Here is a 23,818-nt window from a genome sequence, read left to right as displayed (position 1 = left end):
TTTCTTAATGGCATCTGAGGGTGGTCTTGTTAATAGCACTAATGAAAATTAATAAAGAATAAAAAGTAAAAAAAAAAATTTGGAGAAAAAAAACACAAAAAAACCCCAATAATAATTTATTATTTTTCTCCCCCATTTTTTTTTCTCTTCCCCTCCTCTTCAGGAAAATATCGTGATGAACTGTGAATTATATTATGCTAAATGGAGCAAAAACTGCCTATAACGGAGGGCCTGAGTTGGGGGGAAGTATTCAAGGGGCAAAAAAGGAAGTAGGGACCCACAAAATGCAAAAAAGGAAAAAATTTGGGTCAAATATAAAATTATTTGCTTATAAGTGATGGGTTGACTAAAAGATATAATGAGAGGGATAAGAGGGAAACAGAAAAAAGGAAAAAAAACCTATTGTATTAAGTGAGTAAAAACTAAATAGAATTGAGATCCTGGGTTGGGAGGATTGCTAATGAGTTAAAAAGCGAGGTAAAAAGCGCCCAAAATGCCACACACAAAAAAAAACTTGAGTCCCAAACTAAATAATTTGTTTGTGATTGAGGATTGAATGAGAGGAAAAGTAAATGGAGAAAAGAAGAAACTAATAGAGAGGGAGAAATAAGAAAAAGGGGGAAAGGAAAAGAAGAAAAACAAAAAAACAAAAAGAGGGAGAGAGAGAGAGAGTTAAGGGTTTTGGAGTGTAACCCTCATGGAGAGTAAAGAAGAAGAAAAGAAATAAAATGTAACACTTATGGGTAGTATAGTTCAAGAAGAGGACAGAATAAGACAGGCAGAGAATTAAAGGTCCAAGGTGGAGGATATAGAAATAATAATAATAAAGGCAAGAAAATGAAAGAAACAAAAAAATAGTGGAGCAAGTTATAAAGTCTGTGGAATTTTCTTGATTTTGAGAGGTTAACTTCTTCTTTTTTATTTCCTCTCCCTCTTCCTGGTCGGTGACTCTGTACCCCAGGCTCTGCCCCTGTGGCACGCTTAGGTGGAGATTTGCAGTTGATGATACTCTACGGCAATGTCATATATTAGGCTTCAGTCTCGTTGGTAGTCAAGGCTTGTTAGCGTTTGCAGGCTCTGACAATGAGAGAGTTCGTTTTCCCGTAGCCTCTCTCCTACTCTCTCCTTCCTGAATTAGCAGCCTGATGATCCAGCTATGAGGCTGTCGCTGCTTCTGCCTGGGGAGTAAGAGGCTCAAAGAGCTGGCAAATCCTCACTCTATCCCCACTCAATTTAGGGCTCTGGGTAAGGCGTTGGCAGTCAGAGCCGCCAGTGTAATCACGCAGGGCTGGGAGCGAATTGCTCTCAAGGTGACTTTCTATGAGCCTCCAGGCCTGTTCAGCAGCCTAGCACTCTGTGGGAGCACTCTCCCCGGGCTTTCCACACTTTGTAACCTGTTTTGGCTGGGAAGAAGATGCACCAGTCGTTGCCTGCAGTACAGGAGGTCTTAACATCTGCCAAGTCCCTCTTTTTAGCGTATATCCCTGAGTATGAAAGCTCTGCCAATCAGAAGTTGCCCCCACCCCTTTAGCAAGAGGCACTAAAAAATATCACGCCTCTTGTCTTAGATCGCTGAACTGAGAGAGATCTTGTCAACTAGAGCCGCGTAGGTCAGTTGGGAGGTGAGCAGACTGTGGGTTAAGCTAATATCAGCGATTGGATCTGCCGATCTGCTATAGAAAGGACTGCAAGCTGCCCGTGCGCTCCTCCCCTGAGGCTTGATTGTTAGCTTGAATGGCTGGGTGAGGTGCCCCGCCTGCCTAGAAAAGATCGGGCATAGGGTAGTTTGCTTTGGCGCACTCCCTGTGAGCCGCTGGCAGCTGCTGCCTGTGGCACAGGTGGTTGGGATGCTCGCAGCGCCCGGGCGTTTGCTTGCGTGGGCTAATTCACCACAGGCACACTCTTTTCTCAGCTTGAAGGAATATCCGTGCCGCAGCCTAGCCTCCTCCACACCCTTAGCCACCCCCTACTCTCAGTTTCAAGTGAAAGCAGCCTTTGCTCAGGCTAGTGAGGAAGGCAGAGTATTTTTTTGTCCAACTTATTTCCTTCAGGGTTGATTATATATTTAGTCAATTTTTCGCTCAACCCTACTTTCGCCTTCAGTGTGTGGAACTCCCGGACACTCCAAGGATAGATTTTTCTGTCTCTGGTTGATGAACTTGTTGAAATTTTGGGGAGATTTGTCAGTCGCACTCCTCACGGCACCATTTCTCTGACGTCACTCCATTTTTGTATTTTTCTGAAGTGAGAAGTGGGGAGGCAGAGAGACCGACTCCCGCATGCACCCAGCTGGGATCCAACTGGCATGCCCACCAGGGGGCGATCTGGGCCTTTGCAACCAGAGCCATTCTAGTGCCTGAGGTGGAGGCCATGGAGCCATCCTCAGTGCCTGGGCCAACTTTGTTCTAATGGAGTCTTGGCTGCAGGAGGGGAAGAGAGAGACAGGAAAGAGAGGGGGAGGGGTGGAGAAGCAGATGGGCGCTTCTCCTATGTGCCCTGACCGGGAATCAAACCCATGACTTCCAAAGCTGAGTTGACTTCTACCACTGAGCCAACCAGCCAGGGCTGCCATCCTGTGTGTTTTGATTAGAGCATTTAATCCATTTACCTTTAATTATTGATAGGTATGTAGTTATTGTCATTTTATTATTTATACTTTTATTTTATTTTTTGAGAGGAAGAGGAGAGTGAGAGAGAAAAAGAAACATCAACTTGTTCCACTCAGTGGGTGCCCATTGATTGCTTCTTATACCTGCCTTGACTGGGACTTGAACCAGTGATCTTGAGGTCAAGCTTGGGATTGAGCTCTGACCAGGCCTGAACAGGTACCTTGGTTTGAGCTGGTTTCTTCAGGATTGAGCCAGCAACCCTGGGATTGAACCAGCAACCTCAGTTTTCTGGGATGACACTCTATCCCCCACACCACTGTTGAAATTTCAAGGGGAGAGATCAAGGGTATCTCGCACACAGCCATTACTCTAATGTCTGGGGTTAGGATTTCAACATATAGATTTTGGGGGAACACAAACATTCAGCCCATTACACAATTACATCAGGGAGCAAGTGATAGTAATTTATGCTATTGGGGTTGTTAAATTCAATCTTGTTTCAGGTGGCGTCTATCAGATTTTCTTCTGTAAACATACCCTTTTCCCATTGTGTTCAGTAATGTCATCTGTGGGGTGATGATTTAAGGCTGTAAGAATATCCTGTTCCTAAACAGGCATTCACCCATGGTTTTAGCATCCATTGGTAATTCTTGCTTAAATTAATTATTACTATTGTAGTAAATGGTGCCTTGTTTTTATGACTGGTATTCTTCTCTAGAGAGGAACTCTCTCTCTCTCCTTCCTCATTAATGTTTGTCTAAATGTGTTATGGACTTATGGATTCATTTTTTTTAAATTTAATGTGTTATGAATCATTTTTCAAGTAGTCATTTTGATGTTCAAATTGTTCCACATTCAAAAGTCATTTCAGGTTGTCTTTTATGACTTTTTGGCTTATGCCCATCTGTTCTTTGAGCACTTTCTTACTTTTTATTAGAAAAGGTCATGGGGTTACCTTGACTTCGGCTTCAGCCCTGGAATTTGCTATTTATCCAAGGGCTCCACTCTTAATCATTAGTCTGTTTCACCTTCTAACATTTTTAAAAAGTAGTATATCTTTATTGTTGAAGATTTCAGGGAAATTTTACTTAGGAAAAAATTCATCAATGATCCACCTCAACCCAAGGCACTTTGTATATCCTTTCCTTACTTTTTTGTTTTTACATAGTTAGCTTTTAACATCAGTTTTTATTTTGAGGCAATTTTTTTTATTGTTTAACAACGTAATCCCTGTACACCCATTTTGCGGCTTTAGCAATTATCAGCAGGTGGCCAGTCTTTTATCATGTATAACTTGCCGTTCATCCACCCCCACACTAGATTTCTTTCTCATTTTACCTATAAATATTTTAATGTGTATCTCTAAAAGATAAGGACTGTTTTAAAAAAATAATAATAATAATAAATAATGCTACAGTACCAGTCAGCATCTCCCTTTCTCCAGTTCTCTTAATTTTTTAATGGTTTGTTCAAATTAGGGTCTAAACAAGGCTTATACAGTAGATTCATCTCTGTTATGCCTTTTTTTGTTGTTGTTATGCCTCTTTTAATCTATGCTATCCTCCTTTCTTTCTCTTTTTTTCTTAATGATTTATTTGTTAAAGAGACTTGCTTTTTGTTTTTTAGAATTTCTCTCCTGGATCTTGCTGATTGTATCCTTTTTCTATCTTTAAAATGTTCTTCTGTTCCAGACTGTATTTTCTAGAAACTTTAGTTAGATTTGAGGCTTGATCAGATCCAGTTTTATTTATTTTTGACAAGAGTACTTCATAAGTATAATGTATTTTATATTCCATCAGATTGGGAGGTTACATACTATCTGATTACCTTTCTTTTATGATGTTAAGATTGATCAGTGGGATCAGACTGATCTTTCTGACTTTCAGGTAATTGTCACTGTTGATCATTGCCTAGATCTATTTTTTCATTTAGGGTGTCCCTCCGTATTTGAACAGTTTTTAAATGATTAAAATGGTATATGCTCATTGAAAAAATAAAAGGGCAATATAGAAAAATAATCATCCCAAAATAATCACCTAAAACCAACACCCTCCCCTTCCCAAATTACAGTTCATGTTTTGGTATATTTCTTTTCAGTCTCTATTTTGAATTCCTGCATAGTATTTTATCCTTTATTTGGACATTGGGTTGTTTAAATTTTTTTTTTGTTTAAATTTTTTATTGTTATAAATAATACTTTGATAAAATATCTTTTTTGTATGATCTCATTTGAATTCAGATGATTTCCTCAGAGTAGTTTCCCAAAGTATAATTCATGGATTAGAAGATGAGTTATTTTGGAATTCTCAATATATATTGTCAGATTGCTTAAATAAAAATTCCAGCTGTTAGAGAAAAAGATTAAGCTATAAATATTATATACAAGTACTAGTAGGAACTAGACAAATGGCTGTTTTTCTAAGACCTCTAAATTATTCAATACCTCATAGACTGAGAAATTTTGTTCATAAAAATATAATGGTTCTAGAGCCTTTATTTTTACATTCTAAATTGGAATTGTGTGGTTTAAGGATTTTCTCAGTATTGACTCTTTCCTCGAGGTAGAGGGCACTGCTAAGAATATTTTTATATGAGTATTTTTGTCTTTGTATGGAAAGGCGTTGAACATGCTAACGCTTCAGATGCAGGGGCTGACTACAGCAGCATTGGAGGTTAAGGTCAAGAGCTCAACATTCAGATGTACCTCTTGAGAAATGAAATTTATCTCTCAACTTGAAAGGAAATTGCTGCAACTTGTATAGGGACAGGGGTCCTCTGTGACTTCTGAGCAGCAAAGAAGGCAGTTTGGTGTTGTACTGGCTTTAGGATCTAACAGACTTGGAATCATAGCCTAGACCAGGTATTTCTAGGAGTGAAGCTTCTGAGCTCTTTCTTGTTTGTCTGTAAAATGGACCTGAGGATGCCTGCCTTTTTTAGGGTTGTGTATACTTAGGAACTGTTGACATTGTCATTAGGATTTTTGGGTTAGAAGCTACCTCTAATAGAATAAGATGATGAAATCTAGTACCCAAGAGAATAATAAGAATTTATTTATTGAGTGGAATGAGGCAGATAAGGTCTTTCCATTTCAACAGTTATTTCAGATCAGGCTCTAGAGACATTTTAATCTAAGTTTTAAAAATATTCTGTTCTTAAAGCCAGGAAAATACTTCATCAAACTTGTGAATAAGAAACTACCTTGCCAATTTGACTCATTAAATATACATTTATATTAAGTGTCAATTTTATGCTAGGAATGTGGAATTCTGAAGTGAGGAAGAGAGTTTCTGCTGGGAGAAATAAACAGGTAATGCCGTAGTTAGAATGTTTTATGAGAGGCGCTATGATAGATATGAACATAGGGTTCTGTTCAAGTGCAGAGATTGGGGCCTTCTCGAGTCACAGAAGGCTTCCTATGCATGCAACTGGTAATACTAGGCCTGAGTTCTTTGAGCAGTATGAAAGATGGATTGGAGCAATTGAGACTAGAAACAGGGAGACAAGTAATGAAGCTGTGTCAGTGGAAGTGGACAGATATGAGAATCTTTTGATGAGAGAATCACTCAAACTTTATGACTAAGGGTCAGGATGAGAGAGAAGGCAGCTTTAGCTCAGGCTTCTGGCTAAGCCCACTTGTAAGATGCTCAGCTTAGAGAGTCTCCCTGAATAATTCATAAGATGACTGTGCTGTTTATTTATTTATACTCCTTTAACGGACAGCCCAATATTTATTTAGCACCTACTGTATAACCCAGCTACTGTTGTGTAAGTTGAGGATACAGCACTGAACAAATGAGAAATCTGTACTCTCATGAAGCTTATATTCTCATGGCAGGAAACAAATAAAATTTAAGAAAAGTAAGGCTAAAAAAGGGCTAGAGAATGACCTGGGTAGGAAAGATGGGGGGGGGGGGGCTCTTAAAAAAAAAGATTAAGGAAGACTTTTTGAGTTGATATTTGAATAATCATTCCAGGTAAAGGAATATATAAAGGCCCTAATGCAAGAATGTGTTTGAAGTGTTTCTTAGTGTAGCAGGGAAGCCACAATGAATGAAGTGGGATGAACAACAGGGAAAAATAGGAGAGAGAGAAACAGTGGTCAGTTCACATGGGAATTTTGTACTTTTCTTCTAAATATGATGAAAAGCCCTAGAAGGGATGAGAGCAAAGGAGTGGTGTAATCTAACTGGCTACTGTGTGGAAAATAGTCTGTTGAGGTACAGGAGCAAAATGTAAAAGGGAACAGACTAAGCAGGAGGCTGTTGCAGTATTCCAGACAAGGTCTAATACTTTCTTGGATAACAGTGTTAGCTGAGAGGTGAAAAAATTGTCAAATTTGGGCTGTATTTTGAAGGTTGACTCTACAGGATTTGGTGTAGTGTAAGAAAGAAAACTTGGGTTATGTTAAGGTTTTGCCCAAGCACCTGGGTTAATGGTGACTCCATTTTTTGAGATTGGAATATACAAGGAACCAGAAGAGCCAAAATATAGTCCTTTTTTTTTTGCCCCCCCAGAGACAGAGAGAGGGATAGATAGAGACAGACAGACAGAAATGGAGAGAGAAGCATTAATCATCAATTTTTTGTTGCGACACCTTAGTTGTTCATTGATTGCTTTCTCATATGTGTCTTGACCATGGGGCTACAGCAGACTGAGTAACCCCTTGCCCGAGCCAGCGACCTTGGGTCCAAGCTGGCGAGCTTTGCTCAAACCAGATGAGCCCACGCTCAAGCTGGTAACCTCGGGGTCTCGAACCTGGGTCCTCTGCATCCCAGTCCGACGCTCTATCCACTGCGCCACCATCTGGTCAGGCCAAAATACAGTCTTGATAAAGAACAAAGCTGAGGGTTCACACTTCCTGATTTTATAACTTGTTAATCAAGACAGTGTGGTACTGATGTAGGATAGATATATAGATCAATGGAATAGAATTGAGAGTCTAGAAGTAAAACTAGACATTTATGCACAATCAGTTTTGACAACAGTATCAGGACAATTCAGTGGGTGAAAAAGTCTTTGAACAAATGTGGCTGGGACAACTGAATATCCACATGCAATAGAAGTGGTACCCCATACCTTATACCGTATACAAAACAATGGATCAAAGACCTAAATGTAAGTGCTTAAAGCTATAAAACTCTCTTAGAGGTAAATCTTCCCGACCTTAGATTTGGCAGTGGCTTCTTAGATTCTTAAACACCAAAAGCACCAGCAACATGAAAAAAAGATAGGTAAAATGGACTCTATCAAATTTTAAAACTGTTGTGCACCAAAGGACACTATCAAAGTGAAAAGAAAACCTACAGAATGGGAGAAAAATATGTACAAATTATATGTCTGCACAGGTCTAGATTTCAGTATATAAAGAACTTGTACCCCCCCCCCCAAAAAAAAAGAACTTGTACCATTCAACAACAAAAACATAACCCAGTTAAACCAAAGGAGTTGAACAGACGTTTCTCCAAAGATTTACAAATGGCCAACAAGAACATGAAGAGATGATCAACATCATTAGTTATTAGGGAAATACATGTCAAAAGCACAATGAAATTAATACCCTAAACCCACTAGGATATCTATTAAACAAACCTGAAAATAACAAATGTTAGCAAAAATGTGGAGTACATTGTTGGTGAGAATGTGATATGATGCAGCCACAGTGGGAAAAAAAATAATGAAGCACTTACATGTGCTATAACATATGTTAAGTGAAGGAAGCCAGTTACAAAAGCCCACATGCTGTAGGATTCCATTTATAGGACATGCACAGAACGGGCAAATCCATAGGTACAGAAAGCAGATTAGTGGTTGTCTAAGACTGGAGTTTGGGGGAAAGTGGAGACTAATGACTACTAAGAATAAATTGCCTTTTCAGTGAATGAAAATCTTCTAAAGTTGATGGTTCTACAACTCTGTGAATATACTAAAAACCATTGAATTATACTTTGAACTAGTGAATTATATATAACGGGTGAGTGGTAGCTCAATAAAGTTGTTACATTGAAACAGAAAAGAACGATGACATCAAAGTCAGAATGTATACTGTAGGTGGGAGGACAGTGCAGGAGATGAGAAATAGCCTCTGGGAGAGTGCAAGAATGAACTGACTATGGAAACATATTAGGGTTGCTAGGCAGTACTGAGGGGCCGCTTGAGGTTTGTGGTCTTAAATATAACGTGAGCCCAGTCAGCACCGTTGTGCTGCTTATGTAGGAACATATAATGTTCATATGAACATATAAGGTGGAGGGCTAGATTTAACCAAAACTGGGTTTTGCCAAGGAGTACAAGAAAAATTAAAAATAAGTTGAGGGAATATTTGAAGGAATTGTTCATGTGATTACTGAGATCTAAATAAGGTAAGAAGGAAACTGAGGCCATAACAGGGTAATGGATACTGAAAAGGTGATAGTCTGAAATTAGATGTCCTACAGGCACTGAAGAATTATTGCAGTTAGAGTACTAGAGGGAGAGAGTTGGAAAAGATTGGTGGTGGTGATCAGAGAATAGGACTTCTGAAATTGAGATCTTGCAAGCAGCACAATTATTAACAGGCTCGACCAGGGTTTCCGTCGGAACCGCAGAACACAGAAAATAAACAGATTGTTATCCTACTTTTCTCAAGAATGGTACAAAACTGGTACCAGCCATTCTAGATGCAGAAATTAATTCATCACATACAATAGATGACTTAGGGCATTAGGCTTACTTCCTTCAGAACCCTGCCCACCTTGAGAAAGGCTGGGAGGGTATGATCATGGGACTAGATGGTCAAGTGGTCAGGAGTACTGGATGGAACATACCTTAGGTTGAAACCTATAAAACTGCAACTTCATATGCTTCAGTCTAATACAGTGTATAGATATTGAAATCACCAAGAATGATGGCAGGAGTGGTGAAGAGGAAGACCGTAAGTGATATGTTAAAATTTTCAGTGAATGGCTGGGAAGTGTAGGTGGCTGGTGGGGGGCTGGTGACCAGGAGGATAAGAGATGACTACTACTTCAGGATGAGATCGCACGAGTAACACAAGATTTGTGCTCCAAACTAGGTTTCCCCAGTAGGCGGGAAGCAAGAACGAGGAGGAAGAGGCCATCGACTCCAACTCCAGGTCAGTAGTACTGTGGTGTAAGGAAGAAGAAACAAGCCAGTACGTACTTGAGAAGGTACAACAAGAGGCGTAGCCTCAGAAGACAACCACAAGAAGGTGAAGAGAACTTTCAGAAGAGTTTGAGAACATTAGGGGTCTTGTTGATCACTGACACAAATTCCGGAAGGCAGAGTCATTTTGAGAGTAGGAGTGGGTGTTCAAGTCAGATTAGAAATGTTCCCCCAGATGACAGATCAGAGTTATGTGAGGATTTGAATCTAGGTGATGAGAGATACCAGAGAGACTTGGATTTCTTGTGCCCAAGTTAAACAGACTTAAGGAATGATAGTATTAGTTCTGGTTATCTCTTAAAGGAACGGTACTTGCCAATGAAATTGCCTGTAGTGACGGAAATGTTCTATATCTGTGGGGTCAAATGTGGAAGCCAGTAGTCATGTGTGGCTATTGAGCACTTGAAATGTGGCTCATAGGTATGCTGAGGAGCTGAATTTTAGATTATATATATATATACTATATATATATATATATATATATATAGTATATATATACTATATTACATATATTTATATTATATATTATATATATACTGCTCACAAAAATGAGAGGATATTTCAAAACTGAATATGAAGCTATTAGTTGTACCCTAGTTTTTGTGAACAGTAATATTTAATTCTAATTAAGATTTAAATTTAAATAGCCACATCACTCAGAGAATGGTAGATAATTAATGTTAATGATAGCCTTTTTGTTGGGACTGGTTTCTTTTTTTTTTCTTTTTTTTTTTTACAGAGAGAGTCAGAGAGAGGGATAGATAGGGCAGACAGGAACTAAGGTGTCCTGAAGAGAAATGAGAAATGAGAAGCATCAATCATTAGTTTTTCATTGGGACACCTTAGTTGTTCATTGATTGCTTTCTCATATGTGCCTTGACTGTGGGGCTACAGCAGACCGAGTAACCCCTTGCTCTAGCCAGAGACCTTGGGTCCAAGCTGGTGAGCTTTGCTCAAACCAGATGAGCCTGCGCTCAAGCTGGCGACCTTGGGGTCTCGAACCTGGGTCCTCCGCATCCCAGTCTGACGCTCTATCCACTGCGCCACTGCCTGGTCAGGTGGGACTGGTTTCTTAGGGGAGGCCAGCAGCATTGCAGCAGGCAACATGCAGGTGAAGTGCACCTTCCCTTCTTCCTCTTCCTTTTCTTCCTTTTACAGCCCACTGAGGATGTACCCAGCTGGCGGAAGGGCACTTTTAACAGGAACATATACAAATCTGTGGCCTCCCGCTATTTTCTGCTGAGGTGGTTTTGAGATTGAGGGAGAGAAATTGAGGATGACAAATGTCTGTTCTTTGTATATGTAATTTCTGCTCTCCTCAAGGAGCCATTGTTTTCACTTTTATAGGCACTGTGCTTTTATTTTTGATTGCTTGTCTTTGGATTTTGGAAATAAATGTACTGATGTTTACATAATATTGATAATTGTTCTGGAATGCTTTGGTTATTTGCTGTCCATTATGTTTGTGCAAATTAGTGTGGGAACCACTTAAGACTAAGACCTAACCCAAATTATAGACAGGCTGGTAAGTGCTTATTCTAAGGATGGGCTTAAATCTTTGGCAAAGATAAGAAATAAGTCTGGAAGAGTAATAAATGACAATTACAATTAGCAACTTAAACGTTTGCTGAGTGTTTTCTGTGGGCTGGACACTAACAACTTATTTGGATTATCTGATGTGATCTTTACCAAAACCCATGAAGGTAGATGCTATATCATCTAATTTTGTAGGTTAGTCAACTAATACTCTTAGAGGTCAAGTTATTTGCCTATGGTGAACAGCTAGTAGAATCCCAATTTATATACCATTTTGTCCAACTCTTTATTCCACTAGGCATTGCTGCTTTCTGGTATCTTGACAGTGCCAAGGCAAGTCCCAAGTACAGCTCCTTAGGGTGTTTTCCATTCAGTGATGTATAAAGAGCTTAATTAATGATTGTAGATTTATACGTGGCTCTCTCAGCTCTTAGTGATAGCCCTCCTCTCCTCTATTTTTTTTACCTTGCCCTGGTCCTTGTTTTTCTGATAGCTGTCCTCAGACTCCATTGTTCTCTTTGGAAATCTTTGGGTGCAAGGGTTTTAGATTTCAGTTTCATGGCTGCAGCCAGGGCTGAAATAGCTATTTCAACCCTCATAAACTGGAGTTGGAGGCTCCTTTAAGGTCAGCTTACACCTTTCTGTTCCTTTGTAGGGGTAGTAGGTTTCAAAGGAAAAAGTTATCTACAAGTCTCAGTCCCATCTACACTGATCATAGCATTAAATAATAGAATTAGCATATAGTTCACAGCTGTCTGCTCTCTCCCCTCAGATTCTTTTCCACCTGCCCACTCACTTACCACTTATCACATTTTTTCTTCCCATCCTTTAACCTCTAATTTCCCAGGAGAGGCAGCTTGCTCTTTTAGAAGAACATATGCTTCTTTAAAGTCAGACTTGTATTGCAGTCCCTGGGGTTTGTTGTTGTTGTTGTTGTTTAGCTTTGTGATCTTGATCAGGTTATTTAATATTGTGGCATCTATAAAATACAGGTAATGATATATGCCTTGTAGGGTTTTATTCTAAGGATTAGAAATTATGTTTAGAGAGTCCTTGGTACGCAGTAGGTCCTCATAAAGCAAGAATTCTTTTTTTTCTCCTTGAATCCGTTGCTATGATTTATTTGGCAGGTATTTATTAGCATCTTTTGTGCTTGATTCTGCTGATGATACTGAAGAGACCAAAGTCAAACAGAAAGCCCTGGCCAGAGAGCTTGGTTGGTTAGGGCATTGTCCCAAAGCATAGAGGTTGCCAATTTGATCCCCGGGCAGGATACATACAGGAACTGCTACATGTTCCTGTGTCTCTCTCTCTCTTTCCTTCCTCTCTCTCTAAAATCAATAAATAATACTTTAAAAAAACTTAGAATCTCTTAAATTCAGAAAGTTACATGGTGTAGAAAGACTGACATACAAGAAAATAACAAATGTGCTGTAAGTGCAGTAGAGGTATATAAAGTGCTAGAAGCAATTAATTCTGTTTCCAGCCCTGTCTGTGGAGTGGTTTCCAAGTATTTCTTTTAGAAAAATACTTGGTAGTCAAGATGGGGGACAAATGGAAAGAGAGAGGAGAAAAAACAACCATTAAAGGTTTCTGTAATCTGTCAGGTGTCAACCTTTTAAGAATTGATTTCAGTAAGGCACTTGATAAAATCTCTCATGAAGTCCTTGTACATAAGATGGAGAAATGTGGGCTGGCTGATAGAGTAGGGGGAGGATTTGAAGGTGGTTATACAACTATGTCCAGGATGTTTTTCTCCTGCAGTACTTTATTTTTACTTTTAAAATCTCTGGGTTGGAAGGAACATTAGAAATAGATTGCCTACTCTCTATAATCTGATCTCTTTTTCTCCCTTTTAATTTTTAATTTAACAGTACAGAAAGTATGAAGTGAAAAACATACCTCCTTCCTATTCTAGTCTTCAAGTGTTCCTGTCATCCTCCCAAGAGACAAATACTATTAATAGTTGCTTGTGTGTATGATCTTGTTTTATTATGCACATCTCTTACACTTGGTATTACAGTTATTTTAATGTATGTGCTGTCCCCCTGAATACATTGTAAGGTCTTTAGGAGCAAGAACCCCACCTCTATCTCTTCAAATTACTTGCACACTGAAGATTCTTTTTTTTTTTTTTTTTTGTATTTTTCTGAAGCTGGAAATGGGGAGACCCGGCACGCCCACCAGGGGCAATGCTCTGCCCACCAGGGGGCGATGCTCTGCCCCTCCGGGGCGTCACTCTGCCGTGACCAGAGCCACTCCAGCGCCTGGGGCAGAGGCCAAGGAGCCATCCCCAGCGCCCAGGCCATCTTTGCTCCAATGGAGCCTTGGCTGCGGGAGGGGAAGAGAGAGACAGAGAGGAAGGAGGGGGGGGGGGGGGTGGAGAAGCAAATGGGCGCTTCTCCTATGTGCCCTGGCTGGGAATCGAACCCGGGTCCCCCACACGCCAGGCCGACGCTCTACCGCTGAGCCAACCGGCCAGGGCTGAAGATTCTTTATAAATATTTGCTTGATCAAATATTTACAGGAAACTTGGACCAGGGGGAAAAGATAGGCTTCTATGATAATACCTACAGTTTTTTGTCCTTGGCCATGTCCTTTACAACCATTTTTCCCCAGTGACTTGGATGTATTTATAGAAAGTATTCTTGTCACATATGCGGATGACACAGAGGTGGAAAAGTGAGCCGATATCAGATGACAGAATCAAGACTTCAGAGTAACTCCACAGGCTGGAATGTTCACCTGAAAAGAACAGGGACAAATATAAAGTCTTGTATTTAAGGGGCGGAAATACCCAACAACATAGTTACCCAAGTATAGAATTAGGAGACGTCTTGATAATATTCTGTTTGAAGATGATTCGGGAGGGTAGAGGATAAACTTTAATTACCTTTAATCTTAATTTAAGACAGTCAGAATTTTGATTGGAGAAGTATAAATCTCTCCCGTAGGTGCTGCAGGTTGGGATAATATACAAAAACGTTTCTTGGTATAAAGTAGGTCTTTAGTTCTTGTGGAAAATAGGGGATAGATTTCATTAGCAAATCCAAGCATATCTTGTAGCTGGCAGTTTCAGTCCATACATTACAGGCATTATTCTCTGCTAGAATGGCAGCTGTCTCCCAGACAGTGCACATCTCCCAGTGGAATAGGGTTTTAAACTTTGCTTCTTCATATACACTTTGTCTTTTGGATTCAGAGTCTACTGCTAACTAACAGTTTTTCTTCTTCTTTTTTGTTGAAAGTGTTGACTTGGAGACAAAGAAAAGCCCAGAGCAAGAGTGACAGTGGGATAGCTGCCCAGATTTCCTTGGACACTGAGAAGTAAGTAGGTATGCTGTGTTCAGGGAGCTCTTGTTTAACATACCATTGCTTGGACCAGAAAAAGAGACTGATTCTTGGCTTACCCTGGGTTTCTTTGGCCTGCCAATCACTTTGTTGCTTGGATGCCTGAATTTCTTTTTCTTATTCCCAGTTTATATCACTATGTATGGCCTCTATGTATCCCTTTTTATTACTCTAAAATAACCCTGCTATGCACATCACTTCCGCATTACTCTTAGCTTTGGAATTGGAGCATAAGCTAAAACAGTAAGGCTAAATTTCAACATACCAGTTCTATAAAATAGTTTATGTTATAATGATTTAGTAGAATACAAGAAAACATATCACATTTATACCAAATTAAGGATGTTGAGTTATGTTACTAATGTCTGCAACTTTTATTTTTTTAACACTACCTGCCAACATAAACTTTATTTCCTATAACTTAAAGTTTGTGTGTGTGCATGTGCACATGTACAGATGTGTAATAGTTTCGTATGTCAGGTAATCCCACTGTTTTGGCTGCATGAAACTAATTTTGAAACTAAAATAAAAATTTTTTTCTCTGAAACTTGCATATTGGTGTTTGGTGCTTTTGGGAAGCAGTGAGCTGTTTTTAGATGTAATGATACAGCAGTTGAGTTGGTTGCAGAGGTTGGGCAATATAGAAGACGTCCTTGGGTTGTGGGTTGTAGATTGACAAAGAAAGCACATTCTAGGGGGTTAGGGGGTAGTTGGGTTTGAGTGCTGCCTCCGAAAAGTAAAGACATTACCAACAGTACATTAGAGCATTTAGTGATTAGGCAGGAATGTTTGTCTTTGTAACACAGATTTTAGCGTTGCTGTAAGGCCAGTGGTTGTGGGCATGCAGGTTCACTTTGGAATCGGGCAGATGGTAGAGGTACTATAGAGCGGAGGAGGTTTCGTTTATCAGTCTGGAGACGGGGGACTAGCAAGCAGGCAGGGAAAACTGCTTCTTTCTCTCAGGGCTGACAGCAAAACAGGTGGTGGGGACCCCTTCTCTGTCAAACAATATCAAACACTGGCCCCTCTCAATGGTGGCAGGCAATCTGCAATTTACAATCTGCTACCCTGTGGGCAAACATCTACAGCCTAACATAGACTGTACACACATTGCACTGCCCCGTGCTCATGCACCCATCAGGCAAAGTGCAAGCAAGCAAACCTAACACACTTGTAACACACTTGTTTGCCCAACAGTTGCTTTCCCTAATCCAGTTGAGCAGAGTTGATCACTATTTCCTTTTGGGATCCTACTGTCATGTGGACATTGTTCTAGGACTATTAATCATAATGAATTTCGGTAATTTTGCTTTGTTCGTTTTTTGACATTTGTTTCCCTGGCTAGGCTGTTAGCTATTTGAAGGCAGACACTTGCTTCTATTTGTACTTTATTCCTCAGCATCTAATAAAAGGTGTCTGAGACAGCAACGACAATAATAGCTTTGTTGAGCACATAATATTGTGTACCAGCCACTGTGCTAGGTGCTTTATTTACTATATAAATCTCACAATAGCTGGTAAGGTAGTTACTATCTTTTTTTTTTTTTAACAGAGAGAGGGATAGATAGGGACAGACAGACAGGAACGGAGAGAGATGAGAAGCATCAATCATCAGTTTTTCGTTGTGACACCTTAGTTGTTCATTGATTGCTTTCTCATATGTGCCTTGAACATGGGCCTTCAGCAGACCGAGTAATCCCTTGCTCGAGCCAGAGACCTTGGGTCCAAGCTGGTGAGCTTTTGCTTGAACCAGATGAGTCCGCGCTCAAACTGGTGACCTTGGGGTCTCGAACCTGGGTCCTCGGCATCCCAGTTTGATGCTCTATTCACTGCGCCATGGCCTGGTCAGGCACTCTCTCTTTTTTTAAATAAAGAAACTAAAGAAAAATTTTAAGAAACTGGTTGAGATCATGTAGTCAGAACTGGCAAAGCATACCTGACTTATGCTCCTTCCCCAGTGCTGCTCTCTGTCACATAGTTGGAGATTAAGAAGAGCTTTTCACACTAATTGATAAAACTCTGAAAGGTACACTGGTCTAGCTTTTCTCATGAGGAAAAGTGTTACTTGCATTTTCCCAGATGCTTAAGTACTTGAGAGACTTACTTATTCTTCTCTTTTAAAGACCTCCAGAGAAGTTCTTTCCTAAAGCTAATCCAAATCTCTGTTGCTGTAGTATATAATTGAATAGTAACAGCCAGAAAGAGAAGTCTAAGACAGCAAACTTTGGAAAGTTTTCTTTAGCTTCTTAAAACTAAGATGATCTTCTGAGTCAGGCAGACCTGGCTTCTGTCAATAATTAACTATAGGATCTTGGGGAGAAAAGTACCTCCTTAATAGGGTGGGAAATTAATTGAGAAATTGTGTCTAAAGCATCTTCTACCAGTTTTCACAACAGAGGAAATAATAAATGTTCATTTTCTTCCTTCGTCCCCAATGGTTCCATTTTCACCAATGTCCAATAAGCCTTACCTTAAGGACACAATTTCCTCTCTTTCTACTAACGTGACTGTTATAAAAAAAGTTAAAAATAAAGCTGTGTGTATGAAATTATGCAGAGCCTCTGGCAGAACCACGTGGTTTTGGTAACTTCCTAGCTGATGTTGCTAGTTGTAGAATTAAGGAAGTCTCGTATGGACAGTCTTGATTTACTAATCAGACAAGTTCATCTACCCTGGTAAATTGTCATCTTGATTTAATGTTCTTGGTGCTCCTTTTTCTGTCTAAATTTTAACTTCCCTTAGAAAAAACTACTATACTTAATTTCAGAAGAGTTTGACAGAATATTTTATGTCTGAAGAGCAATCAGCATTGTTTGAGATAGTTAGAAGAGCTGATTTTATTACCATCCCACTGCTGCAACAGCAGGGTACCAAGAAGCAGCTAGGGAAGACTACTAATCACTCAGTTCTTTTGATTGTCATCGGGTTAGTTTTATTGGCGGTCCTGCTGAGCAGATCTGCATTGGTTGACATATCTCCTCCACAGAATAACTTGGAGACATAAAAACACAATTTGAGACATATCCAGGAGACCAGTGGCAAAATCAAATCTTAAAACTGCCTTTTCTCCCTTTCTCCTGATTGGCTAGGAATGAGAAATGTTACCTCTGTAAATCCCTGGTCCCATTGCAAGAGTACCAGTGTCACGTAGAGTCCTGTCTCCAGCTGGCAAGGGGTGACCAGGGCGATAGGCCTTCTGAGAGTGGGAGAGTGTATTCTGCTGTGGAGGCGAAGCAGCCGCAGTCACTGAGGAACCCAAAGGTATGTGGGCTGTTTTGGGAAAGGCTACCTGAACCTCCAAGTTCTGTTCTGCATTGTTTTCTCTCCCCTCTGGTCCTCCCTTCCTTTCTTCTGTTTATCTTGAAATAGACTTGTGCTGTTTAAAATTATATTTTTTCATTTAATTAAAAAATAATATCTTATTGTAGAAACTACAGGAAGTTTTTTTTTAATGTATGAAGTTATTGAGTGTAAACTATAATTGAAAAAATAAAATTAAAAAGTATGAGGAATTGGGGAAATTATCAAGCATAATTTCTTCCAGTCTTTTTTTTTATGCATACTTTTTTTCCTGTGGCACTATACTATATATGTATGTGTGCATGTACACTTAACATTGTAGCATAAATATCTTTCGTTTATTTTTAAACTATTTACAATTTTTTATTTATTGATTTTATTTTTTTTAATTTTTATTTTTAAATTATTTTTATTCATTTTTTAGAGAAGAGAGAGAGAGAGATAAGGGGGGGAGGAGCAGGAAGCATCAACTCCCATATGTGCCTTGACCAGGCAAGCCCAGGGTTTTGAACTGGCAACCTCAGCATTCCAGGTTGATGCTTTATCCACTGCGCCACCACAGGTCAGGCTATTTATTGATTTTAGAGAGAGAAAGCGAGACATCGACTTGTTGTTACATCCACCCATGCATTCATTGATTGATTCCCGCATGTAGCCCGACCCAGGATCAAGCACACAACTTTGGCATGTCAGGATGATGCGCTAAACCTACTGAGCCACTCAGCCAGGGCTAAACTTTTTTTTAAGTGAGAGGAGGGGAAATAGACAGACTCCTACATGTACCCCAACTGGAATCCACCTGGCAACCCCCATCTGGGGCCAATCAACGGAACTATCCTCAGTGCCTGAGGCTGATGCTTGAACAGTTGAGCCACTGGCTGCCAGAGGGGAAGACAGAGAGAAGGAAGAGAGGGAGGGGAAGTGAAGCAGGTCACTTCTTATGTGTGCCCTGTCTAGGAATTGAACCTGGAACATCTGCATACTGGGCCGGCACTCTATCCACTGAGCAAACTGGCCAGGGCCAGGGATAAACTATTTTTAAAAATTACTCTTAATGTTTGTATCACTCAGTCACTTAACCATTCTCATCGTTGGACATTCAGGTTCTTTCCAGTTCTTCTGTATTATTATTACACTGTATTTAAAACATTAATCAGTCTTTGAACTACTATTTCCTTAGAATAGATTTCCTAAAGCGGAACTCTTAGGGCAATGGATATAAACATTTTAAAATCTCATGAAATTGGCCCTGGCCAATTTGCTCAATGGTAGAGTGTCAGCCCGGCATGTGGAAGTCCTGGGTTCGATTCCTGGTGAGGGCACACAGGAGAAGTGGTCGTCTGCTTCTCCATCACTCCCCTGCCCTTCCCCTACCCCTTTCTTTCCCCCCAACCCTGCAACCATGGCTCGAATGAGCAGGTTGGCCCTAACACTGAAGATGGCTCCATGGCTTCGCCTCAGGTGCTAAAAATAGCTTGGTTGCCAAGCAGCAGGGCCAGAGGAGTTTGCCAGGTGGATGCCAGTTGGGTTGCATGTGGGAGTCTGTCTCTCTGCCTCCCTGCCTCTCATTTGATAAGAGAAAAAAAAGTTTAAATGAATAAATAAAATCTCATGAAACATACTACCAAATTGCTTTCCAAAAAGGTTACTGTCTAATCATACCACCACTGCCACTATCTGAAATCAACTCTCTTGAAGGCTTTGTGTGCCTGGCCTTAGGAAGCTGTGGGTCTGGCCCCTGGTCGCTGGGAAGATGAATGTGCTTTCTGGGCTTTGTGATTAGAGATTAGGAAGAGCAAGTCTTGGCTAAGGGATCAAAGATAAAGCAGCAGCTCCATATTGTAGGCTTACTCACATAGCAATTACTGTATGCTAAGATGAAGAAGTCATTAACTGTCATGACAGAAGAAAGGGACCCCTGTATGGATGGGTTAGTTTTGTGGTGGTAATTTGGAGTTGGGACTTATAGGTATGTGCTTATACCATAGAGCCAGTTTATTCCTCTGGCATCACTGCCCCTAGAAGTCACCTCAGAACTGTTATCTTCTATGTTAAATTTCTCCGAATCTATCATCGGTCAAAAGCCACTGTTGTTTATTATGATCTTGGTGGAATAATTTGCCTTCTCTTTGCTGTCTGTTCTTGGATAATATTGGCATAAAGATGTATTCTCTTTATCATGGTTTGCTGTTTTAGTTGTGTACCCTCATTTATTACAATAGAAAGCGGAAGATTTCCCTAGAGGTATACCTCCACACCTCTTTCTCTTGGAGACAGGTGTAATCTGGGCTAAGGAAATTTAGATTCTCTGCTGTGAGGTAACCCTCCCTTTTCATTTGTTTTCCTCCGTCACAGGAAAAAGATTGTAATGAAGGCCGACTCCTCAGTCTCTTGGATCAGTCTGAGCACAAGACTGCAGGTAAGGACCCAGGACCAGTTTTCTAGGCTTCTGGCTAAGACCTTACAGAAAGGAACCACTGCCAACTCCCTGTTTGTTGGAGTTATGTAGGTGCACATTTGACCTAAGTAGCTGGTCTTTGAGACTCAGACTAGGTCGTCTCTGTCTACAGAAGATGGAGAGATAGCTTGTCTTATTCATCATGCATTTTGTTTCAGATTTTATAAAGCCTAAACTTTCAGGAATGCCTGTTGATCTGGGAGAAAACATTTCCAATGTCAGGGCAATGATACAAGACCCAAGTACTTTCTTAAGGAACAGGCATGGAGAATCAGAGGTGCCGACGTTACTGCCTCCTGCTAATATTTTATGCTTCATTCCTATGTTACCTTAGCTTAGTATCCCAACCTGAGCTCCTGAAGGATTGCAAGAAGTGACTCTGTCTCTTTGTGCCTAGTGTTAGGGAGCAGTAGAGTAGGTTGGTTACAAGCATTGCATAGAGTTTAGTAATATCAACTTCACAGATTGTAAGGGTTATATCTAATAAAGTTCCAAAAATATTCCCTGGCACAAGTAGGCCCTTGATCAGTGTTAGCTGCTATTATTACTGTGATTGTTATTAGCTGCTATTGTTGAAATTTGCTAGATGCAGGTGGAAGAGGAACTTTTGCTTAACCCTTTCTGGTGACTTTTATAAAAAGGCAGCCTCTCTGAGCCCCATGTCCTGTTGCCTCTAGATGAGCAGGTTGTGAGTCTCTGGAGGTGGCAGATTTCCCTTGGAACTCCTTGTTCTTCAAGTCCAGATTTGAAGTGGATTTATTCAGAAGTTGTTCATCTCAGTACTTCTGCTACTGAGCCTCTAGGATGGCCCCTCACATTCCATTGGTCTGGGAGTTGAGGGGCTGGGTTACCTGGATGAGCCTGATGAAAAGCAGTGCCAAGAACACAGGAAGCACATAATCAGTGAGGAGCAGTATGATTACAGCACTACTAACAGCATTACTGCTTTTTCTCTCCTCTCACCGATGCAGAGATAAAGACCAAGTCTACAGAAACGGTGGCCTTCAGGTGAATTGGGGTGTGCATTGAAGTGTGGCTGTCAGCAGTTGTAGAAAAGTGCTGGCCTGGTCCTGGGTTCTGTATATAGTGTGATATACACAGAAGGTAGAAATCACTCTGGGGCCCTGGCCGGTTGGCTCAGCAGTAGAGTATCAGCGAGTGGAAGTCCCAGGTTTGATTCTTGGTCAGGCTACACTGGAAAAGTGACCATCTGTTTCTCCACCCCTCCCCCTCTCCCCCTCCCCCTCCCCCTCCCCCTCTCCCTACTCCCTCTCTCTCTTTCTCTCTTTCTCTTTCTCTCTCTCTCTCCCTCCCTCCCTCCCTCTCTCCCTCTCTCCCTCTCTCCCTCTCCTCCTGCAGCCATGGCTCGAATTTTGGCCCTGAGTCTGAGGATGACTCTTTGGTCTTGCCTCAGGTGCTGAAATAGCTCTGTTCAGAGCAATGGAGCAGCAGGCCCCAGATGGGCAGATTATTGCCCTCTAGTGGGCTTGCCGGGTGAATCCCGGTTGGGGTGCATGCAGGAGTCTTTCTGTCTTGCTGCCTCTCACTTAATAAAAATGAAAAAAGGAAGGAAGGGAGGGAGGCAGGGAGGGAGGAAGGAAGGGAGGAAGGAAATCACTCTGGGAACTGTTTGACCTCTGTATACCTCCAAGACCTTTGCATATCTTGAATAAGAATTGGGTGATAGCTCAGTTCACTTACAGTATTAAAAGAAGCAGAGCAAAAGCTATTTCTTACTCCTGTCTACCTCTATCCCCCCCCCCCCCCTGGTCTTCGGGCTTGGATTTAAGAAGTTTGGAATTTGGGTTTGAACCCTCATTCTCTCACTGCCCAACTGTGTGACGTTAAGGTATATGGTTTACCCAGTGTCCTTATCTGTAAAAGGGGAATGATAGTATTTATCTGGTTGGATGATTACAAAGATTATGTGAACTAAGCTCATTAGCAGGTACATATTGAATTCTGAATTTTTTTTCTCCTTTCTAGGGTAAACTCACCAGGGATGGAAGAAGCAGGCTACAGCAGAGAGATGCAGAGTCTCCTTGCACCTCTTGACTTAAAGGAGTCTCCCTTCAAGTCTTCTGTTTCCATTTCAGAAGCCACAAATTGCTTAGTGGACTTTAAAAAGCAGTTTACTGTCCAGCCAGGTAGCCGGACACGGTCCAAAGCAGGCAGAGGAAGAAGAAGAAAATCCTGAATTTCTAGGGTCTGAAGGTTGACAAAACCATTAGCAATAGGGGCAAGCTATGTTCATTAAGTCTTAGTGGCCCCCAGCTCATTGTTGGATGTGTGTTGGCCCTGCCATTTCCACCACCATTCTGGTTTTTATTTTCTATGCTCTGTCCAGACACCTGTGTACAGTGTTCTGTTTTATAACAGCCTGTTTGAATTTACTTATAGTTAAGAGAAAATTTAAATATATTTATCTATGTTTGTATGAAACCTTATTTCAATGAAATGGAGGTCTTCCATTTTTCCTCTGTGTTACGGGGTTTGGTGGGGATATTTTAATTGTGGAGCTAGTTCTCAGACTCATAAATTACATGTTTCTGAATGAAAGTTTGCACTGGCCTTTGATATTACTGCCTATATTCACTGAATGTGTAGTGCACAATTCCAAACACTGATTATTCTCATGACCTTTTCTGACATCCATTCTTCAAGGTGCCACTGCATTGAGACACACCACTTGTTCTGCTGTCCTCCCACTCAGTGACCTGTTGCCTCCTCTCGTTGCCTAACCCAGTTAGGAATTCCCAGCCAGAGCCATTCTCCTAAGGAATGTGTCCATGAACATTCTGTTTTTAGTTAGTGCCTATGCAATTATTCTTTCTGCCTAGATTAACCAGTGGTGATGCCAGGCACATTCATCTGTTAAAACTGCTTGGTTTTCTTGCTGTCAGAGGTCATAGCGGCGACAGGAAATAGGTCCTGATTCAGTACATTAGTAGAAAATACACATTCTCAACCACATTGGCCAGGAGCTTCCAGAACAGAACAGAGGTGTACTGTATATCCTCAGTGCACAGACAGTCATGAGAGGGTGTCGAAGGGCAGAAGAAACTACCGGAGGAAGATGATCAAACAAGGATGTTAGGAAAGCTCGCTTTGCCCAAACTGATGTGAAGACATAATGAGACTATGGGAGGTGGTTACTGAGCAGGAAAAGATCCTGGGACAGGATATACAAGGACACTCCTAACTTCTGAGATATCAAGTCCAAAGTTACCTTTTCCTTTATTTTAAAGTGAAAATGAGGTGTGTGTTAGACTGGGGAGTTGAGAGATGGCTAGGTTGGAAGACACTGCTTCCTGCCTGGGCACCTTGCACACAGGGTCTGAGTTGGAAGGCAGATGGCAGGCTCACTGCCTGTTCCTCTCGTGTCTTGCTGTTGGATGGCACT

General features: G+C 40.8%; 1 protein-coding gene across 5 annotated transcripts in view; it reads left to right on the top strand.

The window, feature by feature from the left end:
* UIMC1 (ubiquitin interaction motif containing 1) overlaps window positions 1-22,862 on the top strand; it is a 153,935-nt gene extending 131,073 nt beyond the window's left edge. For 3 of the 5 annotated variants that reach the window (XM_066342608.1, XM_066342606.1, XM_066342607.1), the window contains exons 9-14: window positions 9,661-9,720; window positions 14,555-14,633; window positions 17,747-17,918; window positions 20,313-20,376; window positions 21,387-21,423; window positions 22,402-22,862. In XM_066342608.1, the coding sequence (XP_066198705.1) occupies window positions 9,661-9,720; window positions 14,555-14,633; window positions 17,747-17,918; window positions 20,313-20,376; window positions 21,387-21,423; window positions 22,402-22,612 (623 nt within the window). In that variant the 3' untranslated portion in view covers window positions 22,613-22,862. The remainder of the gene's footprint in view (window positions 1-9,660; window positions 9,721-14,554; window positions 14,634-17,746; window positions 17,919-20,312; window positions 20,377-21,386; window positions 21,424-22,401) is intronic. The other 2 variants (XM_066342610.1, XM_066342609.1) reach the window with 1 other exon arrangement.
* Window positions 22,863-23,818: the final 956 nt, after the last annotated feature.

This window comes from Saccopteryx leptura, chromosome 6 (assembly GCF_036850995.1).
Source record: "Saccopteryx leptura isolate mSacLep1 chromosome 6, mSacLep1_pri_phased_curated, whole genome shotgun sequence".
NCBI lineage: Eukaryota > Metazoa > Chordata > Mammalia > Chiroptera > Emballonuridae > Saccopteryx > Saccopteryx leptura.
Note: the sequence above shows the minus strand (reverse complement) of the source record. Positions and strands in the feature narration are given on the sequence as shown.